Source organism: Adiantum capillus-veneris, chromosome 19, assembly GCF_014529385.1.
Source record: "Adiantum capillus-veneris isolate H3 chromosome 19, ASM1452938v2, whole genome shotgun sequence".
In the NCBI taxonomy this organism is placed as follows: domain Eukaryota; kingdom Viridiplantae; phylum Streptophyta; class Polypodiopsida; order Polypodiales; family Pteridaceae; genus Adiantum; species Adiantum capillus-veneris.
The window spans coordinates 129,335,354-129,360,915 of NC_140949.1; the positions used below are offsets into that span (position 1 = coordinate 129,335,354).

Here is a 25,562-nt window from a genome sequence, read left to right on the forward strand (position 1 = left end):
GCACTGGCCCAAACTTGGGCGCACTTGAGGCCCCAGAAACTGCTAGATCTATTCTGATGTGCACACAACTAATTAGATAATTCTTTTCTCGTAAATAAATTAATTATTTACAAAGTCTAACATAGTTACAAAGTCCTTGGGCCACTCTCTGGCAGAGCATCTGGGAGCAGAGTCGCAAGAGAGTTGGACCCCTCGAGAGTTGTACCTTTGTGATTGGCAATAAAGAAAGAAATGCCGAAAGAGTGTCAGTCTTTGGGGCCAGTGCATCTAGAAGTGGAACTCTGCCACTTCGTGCCGACTCTCCTATTCTCTCTCTCTCTATTCAAGTTCAGTTGTTACAATTTTTTTTCGTCTGTTGCTATTGTTTTCGTGCTTGGAGTGTCCAAGCCTGTAATAGTGGTATCAGAGCTTAGACAATTCTTCTTCTATGGAGGGTCCGATACTTTTTTCGGCAACGCACATGGGTTCTAGTAGTGAATCCGACAGAGACGACACCCCACTGACCACGTGTCTGCTGGGAGATGAAGAGCACTCAAATCCCAGTAGGGGAACAAAGGAAACCAAAGGAGATTCCAACGGCAACAAATCTCCTTCCAAGGACTCAGGAGTCGATGGCAAGTTTCTGGTGGGGGATCTCAACAAGACAGAGTATTGATGTCAATTCTAGGTTGACACGTGCGTGAAAAGAATGATCAAGTACTCCAAGGACCCGAAATATGTGAAGTACCTGAAGAATCCACTTGCCGAGGTTCATTCTAGATGTTGAGAAGTCGTCTATTCACATCTCAAGTTGGCCATGAAGACAAAAGCAAAGTCGGGTGTAGAAAAGTAGAATTGTACTCGCAAGAAGAGTTTGATGGAATTCTTGAACAAAAGATCAATCAATTGATGAAAAGCACAAAGCACTCTTAGAAGAAAAGCAAATCAAAGAATTACTACAGTAATCTGGGCTGGAAATCGACTTTCAAGGTGGCTAGCGAATCCAAGAAGCGTGTTTGTTTCGAGGGTGACCCCAGTTCTTCTTTGTCTCGAGAGAGTTCCAACAATTCCTCTTCCTCTAGTTCCAATGAGTATGAGAAAAGGCAGACGAAGCGGAGAAAGACCAAGAAAAGCAAATCCAAGAAAAAGTCTAGAAAGCACAAAAAGCAATCGAGCAGGAGACCTTGTCCTCTTCCGATAGTTCAGACAATGAGACATTACTTGCTTGGACCAGATTTCATAGTGTGTTTACAACTCATTAGAGTTTACGATATTTCTTGTCCCAGAAGCAGCTTGCAAGTAAGCAAATGAAATGGGCTAATATTTTGCCTCAATTACACTTCCAAATTGTTCACGTTACAGAAAGAAGAATTTGGTGGCAGATGCGTTGTGTTGAAAGCCACAGGTATCGGCCATCTCGGCGATACATTATTAGAACCTTGAAGATATATCGGTATGCTACGGATCTCGATTTTGCAGACATCTTTGACCGGATACAAAGTGGGGAGACAACTGCAGGTTATACTATCAAGGAAGGCTATTCAATGAGGAAAACCATGTTGTATGTGACATGGGATTTGAGAAAAAAGGTATTGATGGAGTGCCAATAGCCTCCATTTGCTGGGCATCGAGGCTACCTTGATAGGGGTAAAAAGTATTTCTACTGGCCTAAGCTCAAGCAGGACATGGATGACTTTGTACGCACTTGTTTGGTGTGTCAAAAGGTCAAGTTTGACAGGGAAAAAATGGAAGGACTGTTGGAATTAGGGTTGCATAGAAACGCACACAGCTTGGAGAAGACGAAGGAAGCTCAAGGCACACAACTGAGAGTGTGTTACTTAGTGTGCAATGGAAAGATAGATAGCGCTAGAGTGATGGGCATATATACAATGCACGGGGGAAAAAACCTCCTAAAGAGGCAAAAGATGCCCCGACGGTCCTAGTGTGTTCACACACATCCCTACCACATGTATATGGTAACAAATCCCCCCTCGAGTGATGCGGTGAACGAGAGCTGGCACATGAGTAAAGGAAAGTCCCATGCCCTAAGGACATGATCAATCCACAAAGGGGAGTAAGCCTAAAGCTTTGCTCAAAGCTTCAAGCTTCTCACGAGGCAATGCCTTTGTGAAAAGATCTGCAAGGTTGTCCTGTGTTGGCACATAAGCCAAGCTGATCTCTCCTGCTGAGAGCCTCTCCCTGACATAGTGGTAATCTACCTCAATGTACTTTGTGCGAGCATGAAAAACTAGGTTCCTCGCACGCTGCTCTGACTGTCAGTGTAGATAGTGTTGGCAGTGTCCTGTCCAACACCCAAATCAGCCATAAGGCGTCTGAGCCATACACACTCAACCGTAGCTGTGAAGACTGCCCTGTACTCAGCCTCACAACTAGAAGTGGCCACAGTAGGTTGCTTCTTGCTCAACCATGATATACATGAATTGCCAAGCATGAAACAAAAACCACTTGTGGACATTCATGTGTCAAAACAACCAGCTCAATGTGGAGTCCGAAAAAGCATGTAAGTCTGGCGGCAATGATCCCCCCTTGGGATAAAACAAGCCAAGATGTAAAGTGCCACTAAGGTAGCGGAAAATCTTCTTGAGAGCCTGCCAATGCTTAGACCTCAGGCTATGCATAAATCTGCTGACTGGTGAGACTGCAAATTGAATATCCGGCCTCGTGTTGCATACATAAATGAGGCAGCTAACAGCAGTTTGGCAAAGAGTGACATCAGTAGGATCACCAGCATCATGTAGACTTAACTTCAAACCTGTTTCCATGGGAGTGGCAATAGGTCTGCAATCCTCAAGTCCAAACTTACATAGCAATGTTTCTATGTAACTTTTCTGACACAAAGCAATACCGCCATCACATTGCTTAAACCGTATACCCAAGTAATGATGCAACAGCCCCAAATCTTTCATCTGGAAAGTAGCATTTAAATCAGCCTTAAATTCAGCAATATGTCTCTCATTTGGTCCAGTGATCAGCAAATCATCTACATAAAGAACCACAATGAGAAGTACATCACCCTCACGCTTTACATACAATGTGCTTTGTGTTGGACTGTTATGAAAGCTTCGTTTGACCAAATGAGTGTCGGCTTTCTCATACCAAGCACGAAGAGATTGCTTCAACCCATACAAAGCCTTCTTACGTCTGCACACTTTGTGCTCGTCCTTTCACGACAAAACCGCGAGGCTGCGTTACATAAACTTCCTCAAATATGTCACCATTCAAGAAAGCAGTAACAATGTCTGATTGATGTACATCCCAACCAAAATGAGCTGCCAATGCACATAGAAAACGCACAGTAGTCATACGACAAGTGGGAGCAAAAGTCTCTTCATAATCTATGCCTTTTTTGCTATGCATAACTCTTTGCAACAAGTCGAGCCTTATGGCGATCGATCTCACCATTTGGCTTGCGTTTCAACTTGTAAACCCACTTTGTACCAATGGCCTTTTTGCCAGGAGGAAAATCACGTAAAGTCCATGTGTCATTTTCTATAAGTGCATCATATTCTGATTGCATGGCAGCCATCCAATTTTCTGAATTTTGTGCTTCATCAAAATACAGAGGTTCCTCAACATCATGCAAGCTAGACACAGCCAAAGCATAACAATCTGATGAATAGGATGCATGGCGAGAGCCTGAACGAGTACGACTAGAAAAAGGTGCATCCAATTTACTGTCACGTAAAGTGTGCACCAGCCATTTTGGCATACCTCTAGCCAACTCATTTTCAGCCCTTTCCTCATCAAGTACATCATGTACATCTACATCAGTAAAAGGCTGATATGTAACATTTTCGGAAACCCCCATAGGCTGTACATTTGCCTCATTTGAATTTACATTCGAACTTCCACCACTAAAAAGAGGCAACAAAGTGTCATAAATGTCCTGTGAGCTTACATTACTATCTCTAGTACATGACAGCAAGGATTGAACAGAATCTTCCACAAACACTACATCCCGTGAAACCAGAATACGCTTTGTTTGCGGATGATACAACCTGTAACCTTTGCTTTCAGCACTATAACCAACAAAAATACATTTGACAGCCTTATCATCCAATTTTCTGCGCTGTGTTTGTGGCACCAAAGCATATGCCAAACAGCCAAAAACACGCATGTGCTCAATAGAAGGCTTTCTATCATGCCATGCTTCATAATGAGTAATAGACTGCAAAGCTTTCGTAGGACACCTGTTAAGTACATAAGTGGCACACATGATGGCCTCAAACCAAAAAGAATGCGGCAAAGCTTGACTTTTGACCATACATCGTGCCATTTTCGTAGCTGACCTGTTTTTCCTCTCAGCAACACTATTTTGCTGAGACGTATAAGGCACTGTAGATTGGTGTTTTATCCAACGACTAGCCAGAAATGCATTAAATTCATGAGACATATACTCGTCCCCCTCGATCGGAACGGAGGGTGCCCATAGTACAATTCGATACATTTTCGGCCATAGCCAGAAATTGTTTGAAGCACATAAAAACTTCGGACTTCGCTTTAAGCGAAAATACCCATGCATGCCTGGAGTAATCATCAATAAAAGTCACGAAGTATAGGTAATTGCCCAAGGACGGAGTTTGCATGAGCCCGCGAACATCACTATGCGCAAGCTGCAACCTGCATGTGGCCCTAACTGAACCATCCTTTGGAAATTTAGAACGCTGCATTTTACCCAAGATACAGCCTTCACAAACATGTTTGACAGGTGCTTCAAGAGGCGGTAAAGAAGCAACCATATCAGATTTCTGCAAACGCAGCAAATTGTCAAAATTCAGATGCCCAAAACGTGCATGCCAAAGTTTTGCATTTGAAACAGCCCTTGAATCTGCAAGTGCATTTGCAAAATTTTGTACACACTTGTCATACAAAGTGAGCTTATACAACCCACGACACAAAAGGCCAGGTGTAACAATTTCATCACCAAAATTGAGATCATGAACTGTACATCTATCATCCACCAAGTTTAGCAGGTGCAGATACAGACAAGAGATTTTTCTTGATCCGAGGTACATAAAGTACAGACTGGAGAGAGGTGAACAATTCACGATGTTAGGTAATGTGCTTTGTAGCACCACTGTCGAAATACCACACATAATCTGCAGCGACTGACATGCATGCATCATGGACAACAGGATTGTAAGGCACTCTGCACTAAAAGCCCATTCTGCATCAACATCAGCATGACAGTCTCCTTTCGCAGAAGACTCAACAATGGATGCATTTGTAGTGGAACCAGCATTTGCAGTGGAACCACCCTCTTTCTTCTTAGACTCTTTGGCCTTCAACTTAGGACACTGCCGATCAAATGATCATTAGCTTTACAATAATGGCAACGCATCTTCTTTTTGCCCTTATCACCAGAATTTCAAGACGAATTGCTACCAGCAGAAGTATTAGGAACAGAAGTTTTGCCACTCGTAGCAGAACCATAAGAAGTGGCTGCATTGCTATTACCACCCTTTCTTTGAGAAGCAATAAAAGCCTGTTCAATTGCACGCTATCTAGTCCTGTTTATTCTGGAAAGTGACTCTTGCAACAACAATGTGCATAATGCATCAAACTCGACAACTTCAGGATTTCCTTGGGTCATCAGTCTCCAAGTACTAGCAAAAGTATGGTATGAATCTGGTAAGGCATCAAGAACAGTCTGCACAAGGGAACTGTCTGAAATGACTTCACCTGCAGAAATAAGTTGCTCATTGATATCCTTGACACCAGCAAGGAAAGTGTCCATATCATCTTCCTCATGCATAATCTTCGACTCCAGCTCTTTACGCAGCAAAGCAATTTTAGCCTCATTGCGACTAGCATAAAGACCAGCCAAAATATCCCAAGCTTGTTTTGCAGATTTTGTTGAACGAATGTGAGGAACAATGGTGCGCTTCACAGACAACGCAATCAATGCATGAGCCTGTGCATCCTTTACATCCCAACGAGATTATCTGGTAGGCAAAACAACTCTAATAGCAGCAATCCTTGCAGCAAGACCTGCAACATCCTCAACATCGCCTACATCCTCAGAACCAGGACGTACATCAATGCCCTGCACAATATTCCAGACACCCTTTGACACAAGAACATGTTGCATCATATAAGCCCACATAGGGTAATTGTCCCCATCCAACCTGTCCTCAGCAGCAAACATCTTGAACACATTTGTGTTGTTGTCAGCCATGGTAAATGCTGCACTTGATGTGAAAACTGCCCGAAAAGAGGAGAAACTAAGTGGGAACAACATGTGCTATATAGCACAAACCGTGAAGACTATAAGGCACCTGTTATGCAGAAAATGGCACTGACAGAAATTCTGCACAAAATGATGAAATAGCCTGTCCAGTACTGCCAGTAGTGGAAACGGAGGCCGAAATGAGCTCAAATAAGAAATCTGAGCAGACTCTGCTCTATGAGCTCACCCGAAATTTTTGCCGACCTGCAAACGCTCACCAAAGCTCACAGAAATCGGAGAAAGTGAGCAGGTGTGAGCTGGAGCTGTTGACGACTAAGCCCGGGAGGACAGCACTTGCTCTGATACCAATTGTTGGAATTAGGGTTGCAGAGAAACGCACACAGCTTGGAGAAGGCGAAGGAAGCTCAAGGCACACAATTGAGAGTGTGTTACTTAGTGTGCAATGGAAAGATAGATAGCCCTAGAGTATGGGCGTATATACAATGCATGGGGGAAAAAACCTCCTAAAGAGGGAAAAAATGCCCCGGCGGTCCTAGTGTGTTCACACACATCACTACCACATGTATATGGTAACACGGACTCCTACAAACTTTACCTATTTTAGACCAACCTCGGGAGAGTATAGCAATGAATTTCATCTTCGATCTTGCAAAGACTCAGAGTGGGCATGATGGTATTGGACCATCATTGACAGATTCTACAAGTAAAGACGATAGTTAAAGCTGACAACTTGGCCAAACTGTTTCTCACAGATTTTCAAACTACATGGCATGCCTACATCTATAGTGTTAGATAGAGATCGCAGATTCATGAGCTTGTTTTGCAGAGCAATTTGGGAGAATATAGTCACTCAGCTTAAGTTCTCATCGTCGTTTCATCCACAAATAGATGGGCAATCGGAGATAGCTAACATAGTGGCTTTGCACTTGTTGAAGTTTTATATTCCCGACCACAAGACTCAATGGGAGAAGTATTTTCCTCTAGTGGAGTTCGCTTATAACAACACTGTTCACAGGTCTTAGGTGAAGGCACCAGTTGAGATGTCAGAAAGGTTCCACCAATTCTGAGCACCAAGGACAAGATTTTTGCAGCAGATTAATACACACAGGATCTAGGCACTACTTTTGCTAAGATAAAGGAGGCTTTGTAGAATTCTCAAGCAAGCATGAGAAGGCAACAAACAAACCGCGACGCGACTTGAAGTTGAAGCAGAATGATTGGGTACTACTTCGGTTTGAGAAAGCACGCATATGGAAGAGGAAGGTAAGGAGCGGTTTTTTCAAATCTTAGTATGCAATACTAAGGGCCCTTCTAGGTACAGGAAAAGATCAACGATCCACTCTAGAATGGAATAAAATTATTAATTTCTCCATGAGATTTTAGGATACTGCCAGGTTGGTGGTATTTAGTTGATTGAATCTATGAAAAGATGTACATTGAAATGGGAATTCCTAAAATGAATCTTTTACATGTGCTCGCTCATGTGTGTCTTGTTTGAATACGTTTCGAAAAGATGAAATGATTGTAGCATCTTGTCTATTTCACCTGACACGTGATGTGAATGTGATAGTAACAAGATTTAGTGGATCAAGACATCTGTGAAAAGATCAGCGCGGTTTTGATGTGATTGCTAAATAAGTTACAATGATCATGATTCTCATATGAGATCTCGACGGGAAATTGATGTGAATGTTCGATGGCCGTCATCTTTGTGCAAGTACTGGATGTGTGCAGTCTGATGCATGGGTACATAGAGTCAATGTCTACTTAGCTAGTTTTGTCCTTTGTTTGTTTTGCATGCGTAATCGAGGGCGATTACTCTTTTTTCAAGAGGGGGGCATGTCACATAGTGACGTGGCAGGACATAAGGGGATTAGGGCTTGATGTGCCCACAATCCTCCCTTGTGTCCACCATTTTGATAGCCATTTGGATTGTGCTGCTGCAGACTCTTCAGAGTCAGTGGGATTCTTCAACTGGCTCATCCAAGTCAGCGGAGCAGCGTCGATGCATCTTTTTTCGCACATGGGTGAGGTCGTCAGTTCTTTTCCGTCGGGATCATGCCCACATCACGTGGCATTATGCACCTCCACAATAGTTCATTTTACACTTGTCGTACAGACCACCTTGATGTTTACAAAGCCTACACATTGCTACCCCACTTTTGTACTTCCTCTTGGTGATAGGCCATTGAGCATCTCCAGAGGTCTGTTATGTACACAGGTGACAGAGTACAACCCCTTTTCCCAACCAAAAAAAGGGGGATTAGGATTTTTAATCCCTAATCCCTACCAACTTTGAAGAACTTGGTTGCGTAGCCTAAACCCTTGAAAAAAAAGGGGGTTTGCGAATTTGCTAATGTGGCAACTGTACGGACCAACTATACGGAAATCCGCAAATCGCTAGCAGTTTGCTTACATGGCAGGTGTACGCACAACCTCAAATCATGCAAGAGCTTTTAGGCGCCAATTTTTGGTCTGAAAGCTTTCGGGAGCCACAACTTTTTCATGTATGATGCTTTTTGAGGCCAGGGACCTTTAAATACGGCCTTGGGGGGCTCACTCTGGCATTCGAGTTGCGAAAGCAGAGCAAGAGTCCTCCCGGCTATTGGGCCTTTGTGAAGCAACAAAGAAAGAAGCACCAAAAGGGGTGCCATACTTTGGGGCGAGTGCATCTTGAAGCGGAACTCCGCCACTTCGTATCGTCTCTCTCTCTCTCTCTCTCTCTCTCTCTCTCTCTCTCTCTCTCTCTCTCTCTCTCTCTCTCTCTCAAGTTATGTGGTTGCAGTTTCTCACGTGTGTTGCTATAGATTTCTCGCTTGGAGTGTCCAAGCCTGTTAGAGTACATTGTTGAACTTGCCTCGCTGCGAGTAGGCGGCCTTCTAGGGCGTGTGCTGAAAATACCGAGGTCGTGTGGAGATGGTTGACCTCAACTACTAGGCTCACTTTCTCCTCTGACAAGACAGTGAAAGGTTGGGTGAGGTGGCTGCATGAGAGTCTCTCCGGGATGGAGAGGAGCTGAGTCCTCCATCCGGTCTACCGTTGCTGTTTTGTGTGTGTTGTGCACAAGTGTGTGTATATATGTGGTTGTTTGTGTGTCACCTACCTCAACCTAAGATTCTATAAATAAAATGCTTAGGGTCTTGTAGTCATTCAAAAATTGTGTATTGAGAGCATCATTTGCAGAGCACTTGTGTTCTCTCTCTCTCTCTCTCTCTCTCTCTCTCTCTCTCTCTCTCTCTCTCTCTCTCTCTCTCTCTCTCTCTCTCTCTCTCTCTCTCTCTCTCTCTCTCTCTCGCATTGCATTTTCGGCGCGCATGGCTCACACTCTTTCCGCTACTCACTCTCGTATGGTATCAGTCGCCAAGAACGGAGAATCTTCATTGATCCCTTCTCCTAGAAGCTAGCGTTAGCAGTTTTGAGCCCCTCCATCGCGGGAAAACTGCAAAACGCAGCATAGCATTTTCAGCCCTAGCGTTTTCTGCAGTGATCAGCCAGCGTTTTTGGATATCAGCCTGGCATTTTTGCACTTGCGGCCCTGATCTGCGTCCCAAGTTCTAGCGCTTCCCGCCTGCAGTAGACTCCAAAACCGGCACCAAAATCTGCTAGCATTTTTTGCAACACCTAGCGTTTTTGGACAGATCTGCGTTTAGCAGACCTTGCTGCGTTTTTCCGTGTTTTGTTGGCGTTTTTGGTGATTTGCGGCGTTTTACACAAAACGCTAATCTTGTGCACCTACGGGAGCGGCCAAAGAACACCCAAAAGTCTTCTACACTACTGCCCGGAACTTGCAGATCTACACCTTGGACAGATATCTATACCCAATAGGCACCATTTTTGGTACTTATGACTTGCTGTTTTTCCTCTGTTTTCAGCCCCTCGACGGCTGAAAAGTGCTAGAATCCTCTCCTCTGACACTCTGCGACGCTCCCGCACCGACCGTGCGTATAGGCTCGCTGAAATCTCTATTACAACAGCATTTTCAGCACCCTTTGCAGCATTTTTTTTTGGGCGGACAACACACTTAATTTTTACCTCTTGTGCAGTTGAACCATTTCTTACTCGTCAGGACACCATCCGGTGGTTGTCCGTGCGGTTATCTTGGACTGCTACAGCCTTGGGAACGGTACCTTCATCGACAACTTGCGATCTTATCGATCTACCTTTGGGACTTCTCTCTGAGCACGCGACATGTCGACTCCGAAGCAGAAGGGACAACAACAACAGTCCGAGAAGGGGGCCACTACGTCTTCTACGACTACGGCCACTTCCACTTTTGTGACTACGTCGACATCTGCCAACGCTACATCCAACAATTATGCCCTCACCCAGTTTGCTGAGAAGAAGAAGTTGGATTTACGCAACTATTCTGTGGAGGACACGAGTCTGCACAATTATTGCCTACCATCGACTTTGGGAATGGTTGAATGATTTCACCCATTCGGCTACTCAGCCATCCTTTCCCACCGCCACTCAGGCCCAGATCGACAAGTGGGTGGAATCGGGACATATGGGTCTACACCTTTCTTATGATGAACCTCTCTGACCGCATCACGAAGGAAGTTTCCAAAGAGGAGCATGCACATCCATTGTGGAGACGGATTCTTGACCAGTTTGAGGAGGCTAGACAGATCACACTTGAACGGGAGTTGTACAACCTCCAGTTCAAGGATTTCAACTCACTTGATGGGTTGACCCGCCGCATGCGGGAACTCTGGGACGACCTTGTCTCTGCCGGAGGCGACATCACCTCGGCACGCATGGCTGGCCTCTTACTATTCAAGCTTCCCCCACTCTTTGATCCCTGCTTTCAGAGTTTGCTCACATCTGGACGTACCTCTTTTCCCACTTGGGACGAGATTCTCCCTTCCCTTAGACAAATTGAGGGGCACTCCGCATTCCGAGCCGGAGGTGCTGTTGATGCAGAAGGAGCTTTGATAGCTCAAGGAGGTAACAAGAAAGGTAAAGATAAGAAGAAGAAGAAGAACAAGGACATCGAATGTTACCATTGCCACAAAAAAGGGCACAGAGAATCAAAATGCAGAAAGAAGAAGCGAGACGAGGCCAACAGGGAGAAACAGGCAGCCTCGATTGCAGTTGTAGCCTCTCACGAGACGGCGGGGACCGCTCTTGTCGCGATGACGGACCACGCTCTTTGCTACATCAGATGACTCCCCAACAGTCATGGTTTAGCTCTCTCAGGGAGACTCACGGGCAGACCGTCACTATGGGTGACAACCATGAGTGGCACAGGCCAGATTACCCTCTTTCGTTCTACCTCAGACCCGAAGTTCAGTTCAGTGGAGGCGCTTTACGTTCCAAACATGGCCTTCAACCTCCTCTCTGTGTCGAGTTTGGACTCTCAGGGAGCTGACATACACTTTGGGAGTGGCACAGTCACCATTTCTGATTCTACGACAAGTACTATCGTTGCACGCGGTGAGCACGATGGTTCCCTATACCGCCTCACTGCTCTTTTGTCTAGGACCACAGAGTCTTCTTCTCTATGGCATGCACCATTTGGACATCTATGTTATCAATAGCTTCAGCAGGCTCCTAGGACCTCTATGGTGGAGGGTTTATCAGCAGAAGTTAGACTTCAAGGCGAAGAAGCTCATCTTCCTGGGCTATTCACGAGAGTCAACGGATATCGCCTTATGATCCTAACACCAAGACCACCACAACTAGCCGTGATGTGACTTTCATGGAGCTCTTCAGCACACCTGCAAAGAGGGCAACATCCAAGCCTATACCCTCTCTACCTCCTCCTCGTCCACCTCCTACACCTGATCCTATCCATGTTCCTGTTCCTGTTCTTGTTCCCTCTACACCGTAGCCAGTTACTTCACCCGATCATGCCATGTCAGATTTCCATTCTAATGTGGATGATTGTTCTCCTTCCATGGAGGCGGTCCCACCTCGCAAGGAGAAGTTAGTTCCTGGTTGGCTCTACTCTACACATTCTTCCTCTGGCATCACGAAGTTACCAGACTCGCCAAACCTTGGACAACCTCAACGTTCTGCACGCCTCAAGGACATGCAAGTTTATGATGGCGCACAGTTCGCGAACTTTGCACTCATGTCTCAGATTCAGGCTTCACCAGTTGAGCCTTCCTCGGTGGAGGAAGCACTCCAGCATGATTGCTGAAAGCGTGCCATGCAGACAGAGATGGACGCTATCAAGCGGAATAAAACCTGGACTTTGGTTCCTAGGCCCAACAAGCGGAAGGTGGTTTCTACGAAATGGATTTTCAAGACAAAGTACAAGGCCAATGGTTCCCTTGACAAACACAAGGCGAGACTTGTTGCTCGGGGTTTCACACAGCGACAAGGGGTGGACTTTGACGAGACCTTTGCTCCCACCGCTCGCATGACTACCATACGCACAGTGTTTGCTCTCGCATCCAACTTGGTTGGTCTATCTTCCAGATGGATGTCAAAAGTGCGTTTCTGAATGGAAATTTGGATAAAGAAGTTTATGTGGAGCAACCTCCTGGGTTTCGTATACCAGGCAAGGAGGGTTGGGTCTATCAGTTGTGGAAAGCGTTGTATGGACTGAAGCCGGCTGGACGACAGTGGTACCTCACACTTGACTAGTTTCTCGTGAAGCTGGGGTTACGGCGTACCTCATCAGATTCCAACTGTTATATTGTCTCTGATGGCTCTTTGGTTGCAATAGTGATTGTCTATGTGGACGATCTCATTTTCACAAGCTCTTGGACCAGCAGGATCAAGTCGATCAGTAAGCTATGGAGACGCGTTTCGAGATGACTGATCTTGGGCTTCTTCACTATTTTCTTGGATTCCAGATTTTCAGACACCAGACGGCATTTTCTTTTCTCAGTGGAAGTATGCGAATGCTATCCTGGAGAGATTCCAGATGACAGATTGACACTCCTCTTGAGCCCGGAGAGAACGTATCGCTTCACGATCCTTCCCCACGGATTGACTTGGAGCAGTACATGAATGTTGTTGGCTACCTCGTATAGCTGACTTATTCCCGACCTGACATCTGTTACACATTTTCTGTCCTCAGTTCCTTCAACACCTGACCTGGACAGCGACATTGGCAATGTACCCAGCGTACTGTGTGTTGGGGTATAGGCGCCTGTGCCTTGCCCGACCGCCCAGAGTCTGGGCGCCCACTGACTTGTATATCTTATACATAGCATAAGTGTATAGGGGGCTGCTCACTCTTTGAGTCTCCCCACCCACATTTGTGTGTGTGTCTCCTTCTCTCTCTCTCTCTCCACTCTCCGTCTGTGGTGTGCTCCCCGATCCCCTTCAATTGGTATCAGAGCTATGGTGACCGCGGAGAGCACGACGGCTTTGAGAGCTTCGAGACTATAGCTCGCGCGATAGCTCGCTCGCTCTCGACGGTGGAGTTCGACCGTGGAGTTTCACGGAGAGCGATTTTAGCTTGAGGAGCATTGTCTTTGGAGCTTAGGAGCTTGGTGTGGTCAAGCTTGGTCGAGGAGGCGGTTGCGGCTTCCTTGGTGAGAGGAGCTTTTGAGCTTAGTGAAGCTCGTTAGAGAAGTGCTCGGTGGAGGAGAGCTTGACATTCGAGTGCTTGGATGCTGTTGTGGCAGAGCTCTTGCATTGGAGCTTGCATTGAGAGGACATTGCATCACGCAGAGTGGAGCAGGAGCAGGTTCAAGACTGTGTGCAGCTCGTTTTTGCCATTTTCGGGCTCTAAAACGCAGTTTTTTGCGTAGCTCCGTCATACAGAGTCAGATCTACATGATCCAGGAGTCTAGGTCAGGGTTTTGGCACGCTCCGGACGCGATGGTGATGTCTATTTGCTGAAATTATGCTTTGAATTACAGCAGGTACAGCAGCAGGTTTATTTGTGCACTTTCGGGTCCCAAAAACATTGTTTTTGGTATATCTCACACACACGGAGTATTTTCTGCAGCAACCAACAAATTCATAGGTGTACACAGGTTTTTGGATATGCATTTGTCCAGAGAGCCACTCATGCAAGAGTGAGCTATGTTGCCATGGTCTTGGCGGTTTATGTATGCCATATATGGATTTGTGTATTTGTTTGTGGCTGAGATTATTTGAGATTTGGCTCAATTTAAAGAAGAAACTCTGTTGGATTTTATCCAGGTTCTCGCCATAGCTTCTACGTATCCGTAGGTTGCTCTTTGACAGTTTAGTGGTTGAGTTTACTCCCACTTTGACAGGTGATTTTCAGTCATCATATGGTTGGAGTTTGGAGTCACTTGTGTATGCCCTTGTGTGCCGTATTTCGTATTGCGCATAGCGACAGATCTTGCAAGGTTTTGCGAAATGTTTCTATAGTTATCTGGCAGACATTTGGTCATCGATTGAAAGGTATTTTCGCAGCAATCATCACTCACATGTATGCCATTTGAGGTGCCGTTGAGTGGTACTCCGGCAAGAGCGGGTATGCTCATATGTATGACTTTGTGAGGTGATTCCGGTCGAGTTTATTCCCGGATTGGCCATTGTGGCATATATTATTGTCTCTTTGAGGTTTACTGTTGAGATTTTTCTCCAGTTACAAAGGAGACTCTGCCAAAATTTTGTCAGATATTTATGCGCGATTGAGTCATATTGACTTGTATTGACATTGCGGGAGCTCTATTTTGGAGTGTGTCTCACAGGTTTTACATTGTGTTTCTGGCCATATTTGTAGACAGTTTCCAGGTGTTGTTGGTGAGGTGGTTTTGCTTTCTAGTTTGCTACATTGTGCTCATGGCAGAGACAGGTGATCGCTCAGATTATGATCTCTCCGAAATGTGCATGTTTGATGGGTCAGACTTTGCAGCATGGAGAGAGTGTATGCTTGATGCATTGACACAGCGAGGGTTGCATCGACCATTGAGTGGTGATGTAGGTAGACCTTCAAACATGTCTGACGATCAGTGGCAGGAGCTAGAGGAGATGGCACTATCTACACTCTCTTTGCACCTTGCGGAATCTGTATATGCTCTTGTTATGTATGAGACTACTTCGAGAGCACTTTGGCGCAGATTACATGATATGTATGATAGATCTGAGTCATCACGGACTCGTGTGAGACATGTACATTCACGAGCACGCCGACAGGTGACATGTTGGTATTGTGGTCATTCTGGACACGTTAGACGACGCTGTTTTCGTCGTATGCGACATCGTAGGAGACATGGCAGTCTCAGAGATGTATGTAGTGATGCCATGGACTCAGTTGCTTTGACCGTTGAGGCACATGTAGTGTCGGAGTATACTAGTGACGGGGATGTCACGTTTACCTCGAGCTATGCACGAGATGCTATACATGTGGATAGTGCACTCCCTTCGCAGTTGTTGCTAGACGCAGATGCTATGTTTCATGTCACGCCGCATCGTGCATGGTTTTGTAGCTATTCTAGCGAGATGCTTGGTAGTGTACGTTTGACCGATGGATCGGTGCATGCGATAGCAGGTGCAGGAGATGTGAGACTGTCATTACCGAGTGGTGCATCTTACTTGTTACGACATGTGCGCTATGTACCAGATTTGACAGTGAGTTTGATCTCGATTGGTCAGCTTAGAGATTGTGGATGTCAGATTTCGCTACGAGAGCGAGATTTTGTGATGCATTTGGGTTCGCTAGTGATTGCGAGAGGTGCCAGGAGTGGTACAGGTTACCCATTGTATGTGGATCACGGGAGAGACGGTGTTGTCTCTGTGATCATGCAGCCAGGTAGAGAGCGAGAGAGCAGGCGAGTCTCTTTTGCTCATGGGTTGCAGGATGCTTTGCATGGAGTGCAGAGTAGTGAGCTCGTTGTGCACATAGTTGGGGCACGACTTTAGCAGTCACACAGAGAGGTGACATAGTCAGACATGCATGCTTTGCTAGTGATTGAGCAAAGCAGAGAGTCAGTTGTGCGAGATACTTCTATGCAGGATAGACAGGTAAAGCGGTCTTGCTCTAGTGAGTCACGACAAGAGGACGTTGTGCAAGAGTCTATGCATACGGAGTTAGAGCATGAGAGCTCTAGTGAGTCACCACAGATTGAGTGGTCATGTTTGTAGTGGATGATTGCAGAGGAGGCTGAGATGTCAGCGATTATGCAGTCATTCCTTTCTATGCTCTACAGTGAGCATGGGGATATAGTTGTGCAGGATATGTCTTCCAGCAGACACCTAGAGCAGCTGGTTTGGTCAGAGGTTGCACGACAGGTTGATGCGTCTTTTGCGGACAGTCAGGAGAATCATGTGGCTGACACGCCTTGTCAGTCAGAGATGCCTATTGCCAGGGATATATATGTTGATGCATGCTCCGTAGAGCTAGCAAGGCCCGCTAGCATTGCATCGGCATTCGGTGGTCTCATGTATGAGATGCTGATCTTGAGACCGGATATCGCAGCTGCAGTGGGAGCATTTGGAGTTGGGGTTGTCAATCGTTTGTTGACTGATGATGGCATAGTGCACGAGGGAGATATGCAGGTATTGCGTACATACTTGCAGTACGTGTGCGGTACGTCTGGTGGTGTATAGACTTACACGGGAGCAGGACAGCCGGATGCACACGATCACAGCCAACCAGTGGGCATCGGTTGAGAGCAGTTTTCTCTCGCCTTTTGTAGTCTTTAGACTAGGTTCTCTTGCTTAAAGGCACAGTCGCCTTTAAGTGGGAGGTTGTTGGGGTATAGGCGCCTGTGCCTTTCCCGGCCACCCAGAGTCTGGGCGCCCACTGACTTGTATACCTTATACATAGCATAAGTGTATAGGGGGTTGCTCACTCTTTGAGTCTCCCCACCCACATTTGTGTGTGTCTCCTTCTCTCTCTCTCTCTCACTCTCCGTCTGTGGTGTGCTCCCCGATCCCCTTCACTGTGGTACATCAACGGCACCTTAGACCATGGTGTGTTCTATGGTCTCTCCAAGGGTTGCACCTTACTTGGTTGGTGCGATTCAGATTGGGTAGGAAATCTAGATACTCGGCGTTCTACTATAGGAGTAGTTTTCACACTCGGCTCAGGACCCATTTCATGGAGCAGTAAGCAACAACCCACCGTTGTGCTATCTTCTATAGAGGCGGAGTACAGAGCAGCTTGCTATACTGCTTGTGAGGCCATATGGCTATGGAGATTACTGGGAGAGTTGTGTTTTCCCCAGACTGCTACGACTTGTCTTTTGTGCGACAATCAGAGTTGCATTGCTATTGCCAAGAACCCTATCTTTCATGCTTGGACAAAGCACATTGAGGTGCAGTACCACTATGTTCGGGAGCGGGTTTTGGCTGGAGATCTTCATTTGGAGTATGTTCCTACAGCGGACAATGCAGCAGACATCTTCACGAAAGCTGTACCTCAGCGAGCTTTGGCTTCTCACCTTCGACTCCTCTGTGTTGTCTCAGCATCCAGGGCTGAGAGGGGTGTTAGAGTTACACCACCATTGCTTCGCCATTTTGTATGGCTAGTGATTGTCCCGGGTTGGCCACCCATTGCACATCATGTAGATTGCATGGGCGAATACTTTTAGCACGTGTTCGGCCGGTCATTTTCTGAGCTTGGCTGGGTGCACACATTTTTAGCCATTTTTGGGCTTTTATGTTTTTTGCACTAGTTACACATTTTTGCCCTACCTCAACCTAAGATTCTATAAATAGAATGCTTAGGGTCTTGTAGTCATTCAGAGATTGTGTATTGAGAGCATCATTTGTAGAGCACTTGTGTTCTCTCTCTCTCTCTCTCTCTCTCTCTCTCTCTCTCTCTCTCTCTCTCTCTCATGTCATCCCCAACCTCACCTATGGCAACAAGCAAACTCAAATATATGCTTCACTCCAAACGAATTTCCATCATTGAATTGGAAATGAAAGCATGGAGAAAAGAGATGGAAGATTGGAGGAACGCGAAGACCGTTTTCCTCCGAGAAAATGAAGAAAAGGAGAAGAGGTGGAAGGACGAGAAGGATCATCTTCTCAACAAGATCGCCACGTTGGAGAATAGCATTTTGGACCTCCACAAAGAAGTGTTGGAAACACGGTCAAAAAATGGGCTTGAAGAGGGGGAATTTCAGCCCTCTTTGAGGGAAGAAATTGACAACATCAATGAGGAGAAGAAGTCATGGGCCGCGGTCATATCCGAAACGCAAAAGAAAGTAGAGGAGGCCGAAAAATGGATTGAGGTTGCCAAGAAAGGGAAAGGTAAGGAAGCTCCTTGTACACCCACTCTTATCAACATGACCCTCGAAGAGGAACAAAGAAGGAGGGTGCGGGCTCTACATGTGAGGGTAACCGGCCTCAAGGACATAAACAATGTGGAAAAAGAGGTCACAAGCCTCACATCAATGATGGGGGTGGAGAAGCCTTCACACACAAAGGCATGGAGAGTGGGCAAGAAGAGTGAGGGCCCCGGAGAATCTTCAAAGGAAAGAGCTCTCATACTACGCTTCCCTTCATTGGAAGAGAAGAAGGAATTCTTGAGGAAGAGACCTACTCTCAAGAAGACAGGTATTTTCTTAGGCGATGACCTCACTCTCTCACAACTTGCGCATATGAGAGAAGTAATGCCCGAGATTCAAGCGACAAGGGAGAAGGGGAAGATGGCCTTTTACAGAGATGGTCGGGTGGTGATTGTAGAGCGGCGCTCTACATGACGGTGCGAGACCTATGGGACCACATTGAGGATGGCGACTTGGAATTGTAATGGGTCTATGAGGTTGGATGTTGGTGCCTTTGAGGACAGTTTCAGAGACAAGGACATTGTTTTCTTTTCAGAGACTCACCAGGCCCCTGGCCAACTGTTGCCACATGTGGTGGGATACAAATGGGAGACAGCCCACAGAACAGTCACGAGATATGAGCATGGGAGTAGAGGTTCAGGAGGAGTAGCGGTGTTGTTTAGGGAGGAGCTACAGCCACTACTACATATTGTACGGAGAGATGATCAGGCTAGATACATGTGGGTGAGGCTGAGAGCTGACACAGGTCGATTTCTATATATTGCTATATGTTACTTCCCCCCCAGTACGTCAGTATATGCTGTATCCAGAGGGCAGTCGCCTTTCTCAATTCTAGATGATGATATATGGGAGTTTTCTAGGGATGGTGATATCATCCTCCTAAGAGACTTCAATGCTCGAACGGGCAACCGTCAGACAGTCTTCTACGACACCTCAGATGAGATGCTTAGAGAGTTGGATGTGGGTGAGCTGGGGTTTGACAGATGCTCACATGACAGAGAGCAGACTGAGTATGGGAGATACCTCACGGAGATGACGACTACACATGGGCTAGCCATACTTAATGGCTTACAGCGGTTTCCTGGAGCAGCAGGCTTCACATGCTTTCCACACAGACATGGGGCCAGTACAGTGGACTATGTTATGACACAGCCGAGCTTTATTCCTTGTATTCAGGATTTCACGGTGGGAGCCAGACCAGTGGGCGTAGCAGTGGATCATGCTCTCTTGACACTGTCCGTATCTTTTCAGTTTAGTACAGCCCAGAAATCAGGAGGCAGGTCACACACCCGTTATACATTTACACCAGAGACTGATTCGGTTTATACAGAGGCGATCTGGGATCGTCTATGCACAGTTGCTCCAGGCCTCTCAGTAGAGGAGTGCACTACTTTATTGACTGAGACACTACATGATGCAGCATCAGAGGCATACCCACACACTCAACCGGATCGGAGGCGACATTCTGGGAGCATGCCCCAGAATAGTTGGTATGATGAGGAGTGCAGAGAGATGAGAGCCCAGCTTCAGAGGGATCTTCATTTAGGAGTCATCACCTACAGACAGTCGCGGATTGCTTTCCGGCGCCTTGTGCGAAAGAAGAAACGAGCTTACCTGGCCCAGATGGAGCGAGACTTGTATCAGTTGTTCTTGAGTAGAGACTCAGGCGAGGCATGGCGACTCTTCCATGAGCACTCCCCTCCCCCAGTGATTACTTCTCCTGATGTGTGGGGCCAGTATGCGACATCGTTATATACGGTTCCTGGGCAGGATCCCCTTCCAGATCCTACCGAGCCATGTCCACCTACGAGCACCTTCTTTACCACTGAGATGGTAAAGAGAGCCATTGACAGGATGAGGACCAGGAGGGCTTACGATCATGACGGTCTAGTAGCGGAGCACTTTATACATGCTAGGGATATGCTGATGGAGGTTCTTGCAGTGTTGTTCAATCGTGCCATGTGTGAGGGATTACCTGAGACTTGGAGGTTGTCTACTATTGTGCCTATATTCAAGGCAGGTGATCCTACAGAGCTTGGAAATTACCGCACTATTATGGTTGGACACACACTGGCACGATTGTATGCATCCATTATTGAGCAGCAGTTGAGTAACTGGGCAGAGGGTGAGGGTGTACGGGCAAAGGGACAGGCAGGTTTCAGGAGGGGTTTCTCCACTCTTGACCATATTCTGACACTCAGAGCTATCATTGAGGAGGGCAGGTCACATGGGAGACGGATTTATTGTAGCTTTGTGGATTTCCGCAAAGCATTTGACATGGTACCGAGAGCTCGACTGATGCGCAGACTGCAGGAGATGGGGGTGCCCACAGTGTTGATTTGGGGGATTATGGCTTTATACAGATCAGTGATGGGACATGTACGCACCCCAGAGGGGATATCTGACTTAGTTCACTCCACTATCGGGGTGAAACAGGGTTGCCCATTGTCTCCTACTCTATTTGGTATGTATGTTGATGAGGTGTCTGATTACATTGACAGAGAGGGTGATAGAGGTGCCCAGCTGGCAGGGACGTGGATCCCATTGTTGTTATATGCTGATGATATTGTCTTGATCTCTGACTCACCAGAGGGTATGCAGCGACAGTTGGATGCATTACACAGTTTTGCAGAGGATAGTGGATTGTCTGTAAACCTTGGTAAAACCAAGGTCATGGTGTTTAACACCACACCGCAGTGGATCAGGAGATCGGCACCGACCTTCACGTATGGTCAAGAGATTGTGGAGTATACAGATGCATACACTTACCTTGGGATAGTCTTCACTGGGCCGAGGTTTTCTTTGGGGAGAGCAGCAAAGACTAGACTGACCAGAGCTTATGCGGCCTTGGGAGGCTTGGAGAGGATGTGTTCGCAGGTTCAGTTCCAGGAACCTCGGACAAAGTTATGGCTCTTTGATACTTTAGTAGCCTCAGCTATGATGTATGGGGTACAGGTATGGGGACCTTCTGTAGGCCCGGATGGTTGGAGACGTATGGAGAGGCCCTTGGTATCTATGATCTCCCGATTGATTAGAGCCAAGGCCTCCGTACCTCACGCGATCATTCGAGCAGAGCTAGCTGCCCCCCCCATGGAGATTGAGGCGCTTACCAGATCAGTGTCCTTTGTGCACAGCCTATGGGATACTACTAGAGACAGATATGCTAGATTGGCCCTTGAGTCTTCCAGACAGTTAGCTCTACAGGGGGACACTTCATGCTGGTATGCACAGATGACTTCATGGTTTCAGACGCATGGCTTCACCATGGACAGGTTGCCCCCTTTCCAGTATTCTCTTCAGGCACCCTCGCTGTCTCTTACACGGGTGGAGATCACTAGACTCATTCGTCAGGACCTGATCCAGCTCGACACCAGGAGGACATGGATAGAGCCGCCTCAGGAGTTGAGCACGAAGATGGCTTTCTATAGAGAGCATCTTCTCCACCTCACAGGAGATGGGTTTGTGATTCGACCCAGCTACATGGACACACATATGTCTCATGGTTTGCGTTGTGCCATTGGTCACATACGCACATCCTCACATCAGCTCGAGATTGAGACCGGTAGATTCAGAGGGATACCAGCAGACAGCAGGATATGCCGATTATGCCAGAGAGAGCCAGAGACAGAGTTGCACTACATATGTCATTGCACAGTGTTCTATGAGATACGGGGGCGTTTCCACTGCTTATTCAGAGAGGGTTTTGGTCCTCTATCTAGGGTCATGAGTTATGAGGATCAGAGATGTCTTGGACTATATCTACTTGAGTTACACAGGTATAGAGACACTTTACTGGGGAGAGCTAGAGAGAGGCAGTCCCAGAGACACATTACAGATTTCTTTTCACTAGATATGGGACAGCCAGAGGAGCAGCCACCACTGCAGAGCTCGTCCCACACTCATTCGACCACTACTGGCACTCTCATCGACCGAGCACTGGAGCTACAGAGATACAGACGACCGCGACTGAGGAGAGGAGCTACACAGCATCGACGGAGACTACAACAGAAGATTCGAGCCATACTCTCTCGACATCCAGAGTGCAGATGAGGATGGATCCTCACCATTTCTTCCATCTTTGTTTCACACACTGTTACATCCAGTTTACCGGGTACCTATTGTATCAGCTGCTACACCCACGTAGTTTTAGATTGTAGTAGTAGTAGTAGTATTTTGTTCCACTTCTAGTTCTTTTGTACCCAGACATGGTATTAGATTCACTATTTTGTAACTGATTGGTCTCATAGGTCATTTTGGCCTTTTGAAGACGTTAATATAACATTTCATTTCATTTCTCTCTCTCTCTCTCTCTCTCTCTCTCTCTCTCTCTCTCTCTCTCCCCCCCCCTTCCCCCAGCGTTTTTGACGCACGTGGCTCACACACTTTCCGCTGCTCACTCTCACATTGGGATGACGGGCTGAGGAGAAAGGGGGTGGCCTGAAGGTTGAGTGGGAGGAGCGCAGGGCAGCCTGGGGGGTATTCCTCAAGGGGAGAGGGGGCGGGCGCAGCTGCAAACCTGTGGTTTCTCATACTTGGCAATGCTCTTTGTATAAGATTTACGAGGAGGATTGATTTCAAACACCCTAGGGAGTCCAGGTTCTCTTGATGAGTGAGTGGGCAAGGAGAGACAAAGCGCAATACTCGTCTAATAGATTTACCACAACAACTAGCTTCCAATAGGGGAGATTTCGAATACGACTCTCTATGAGCGAAGATGGTATCCTGCCCATTTGGCCAAAGAGGTCCATGCCCAAGAATGAGTGAACCTCTCTAGAAGGTGGCCAGGCTATCTTTTGCTGAGAACAGTGAAAACAGCAGCAGTAGGAAAAGGGGATACCAGCAAGGATCTGAAGAACGAGTTGTGAGGCAACAATGACATCTGAGGCTGCCAAAGAGACTGCAGAGGCAAGCCACAGGATTGAAGAGGGGGTTGGGGTGTTAGGGTTGGAAGGATCTGCTCTCACTGTCAGATATTCACTTGTAGGGTGTGGGGCAACGGGAGTGCTATCAGCAAGGGATGTGCAGGCAGCCGCAAGGATCTGATAGCTGTGTTGAGCAGGCAGATGTGAAGGCAAGGACAGGAGGCTCTGGTGCAAGGCTAAATGGGATGGTCGGTTGAGGAGGCAGCACAGTTGAGGCTAGTGTGTATGTGAAGCAATTTTCCCTTAGAACTTGTAACGAATGCTAAATTCAGTAATTTTCACAGTGGTTGTCTCTTACATTTTCAATATTGTGCATATGAGACAGACTTGAGGACCATGTGGGTACTCCTGTTTTCTCCAATACATGTAGATCTGAGTGGTTTATCGGTGATCGATGTTAGTTTTATTTATTGCAATATACGAACTGTGTTCCACTAGATTCTGGATGGCCATAATGGGGCTGCAGCTGCTACATATGCAAGAGACAATCTACTGAAGGATGTGATGGGTTTGATGCCTACTAGCCTCAGCCAAGATGAGTGGTTGGCATTACTTCCAAAAGCACTAGTTGCAGGCTTCATCAAAACTGACAAGGAATTCCAAAATAGAAGTAAGAAACCCTTTCTTCGATACAATAGATAATGTGGTGCTTACTGTAAGATTAAGATGCGAGATTTCAGAACAATCCTCGGGTACCACTGTGACCTTTGTTGTTGTGGATGGATGGACTGTCACTGTCGCTTCTGTTGGCGATTCGCGTTGTATCCTTGATTCTCAAAGTGGGGCTATATCCACATTGACAGTTGATCACAGGCTGGAAGAGAATATAGAAGAGTAAGTTGATTGAAATCTTTCCGCTATTAGCGCTTGCTGAGTAGCAAACACGTTGAGAAGAGCATTTGCTTTTGGTGTGTTTTGACAGGAGAAATAGAGTCGCAGCAAGTGGAGGTCAAGTTGGCAGGTTGAGCTTGATTGATGGGGTTGAGGTAAGAAACTTTAGAAGGTCTATGTTTTGATTTTTGTAGCCGCTTATCATAAATGTGGTATGTATAAAGATTTCAGGAATTTTTGAACCTTCTAATTGTATACATTCGATCAACAGATTGGTCCATTAAGATGCTGGCCAGGAGGCCTTTGCCTCTCAAGGTCTATTGGTGATATGGATGTGGGCAAATTCATTGTTCCGATACCCCATGTGAAACAAGTGAAAGTAAGTTTCACGATTTCATTCCCCAGATTTTTTCTTCTTGTAGAACAGCTTTGGAAAGAGACAAAGATTCCTCTCTTATTTCTGGTTGATTGCAGCTCTCAAGTGCAGGTGGTAGACTGATTCTCGCTTCAGATGGTGTCTGGGATGCACTGAGCTGCGAAAGAGTTGCCAAATGTTGTCGAGGTTTACCAGCTGAGCTTGCTGCAAGACAAGTTGTGAAGGTTTGAACAGATTTTCTGTGTTTGTAATATAGCATCAGTAACTTTCCTCTTTATGTCATATGAAAGAACAACACCAGGGCATGTTTGAGTCACGTTTTGGGTCCATTCATTAACATGAGGGAGAACTATAGCTCACAAATGCTACTGGTGAACTTGTGTAAAGATGAGCTTCCAACCCTTTGCATTACATAAAACCCTATACAAGAAATATGAGAAAAACCCTGAAAAATATACAATGACATCATGGGAAAAAATATGCATACAACCACAAGATACATCGAATGATAAGATACAGTCAATGATGAAAATGGTAAGGAAGCTCAAATTGGCTGCGGGAAGCCTATGCAAATCTGCCAAAAGCTCTCTCCACCTCTAGCGGTGAAGCGAAACAATGTAGTCCAGTGCTAGTAACCAAATGATATAAAGTATTTGCTGTAAGAACCCTCCTATAGCAAATCATAAAAGCCATGGGACTGGAAAGCCCCTATGTTGTGCCTCCAGAATCATCTGCATCCACTCCATCATCTCTCTATGGAACTCCAAATTAGGATGCAGATCTCCTGCACAACCAAACTGTACGAGAGGAGTGAGAATCTACTTGTCCTCCACCATGAAGGGCAAGGGAAGGTACCAAGATGAGGATCTCTCCGACCAAAGCAGCTTTCCCAAGTCCTTACTAATGTAACTCTCATACAGGTGTGCAAACTGTCTAAGACCCATGAAACTGCTGGCTTCCACCATTGTCTGGTCGTACAAGGTATCATGGATAGTCTCCTCCATCCAAGAGAACTCATGTAGTGTGTGCAATCTGAATCTAATCATAGGGGCTCTCTCTGGACCAAG

The 25,562-nt window shown here is 46.3% G+C and overlaps 1 protein-coding gene across 3 annotated transcripts in view; it reads left to right on the forward strand.

Annotated features, from left to right (window-relative positions):
• The window catches only part of LOC147434861 (putative protein phosphatase 2C 5), a 113,169-nt gene that overhangs the window by 53,840 nt on the left and 33,767 nt on the right, over positions 1 to 25,562 (forward strand). For all 3 annotated transcript variants that reach the window (XM_086491258.1, XM_086491259.1, XM_086491260.1), the window contains exons 3-7: positions 23,727 to 23,898; positions 23,969 to 24,122; positions 24,211 to 24,274; positions 24,391 to 24,498; positions 24,594 to 24,719. In XM_086491258.1, coding sequence (XP_086347384.1) covers positions 23,727 to 23,898; positions 23,969 to 24,122; positions 24,211 to 24,274; positions 24,391 to 24,498; positions 24,594 to 24,719 — 624 coding nt within the window. The remainder of the gene's footprint in view (positions 1 to 23,726; positions 23,899 to 23,968; positions 24,123 to 24,210; positions 24,275 to 24,390; positions 24,499 to 24,593; positions 24,720 to 25,562) is intronic.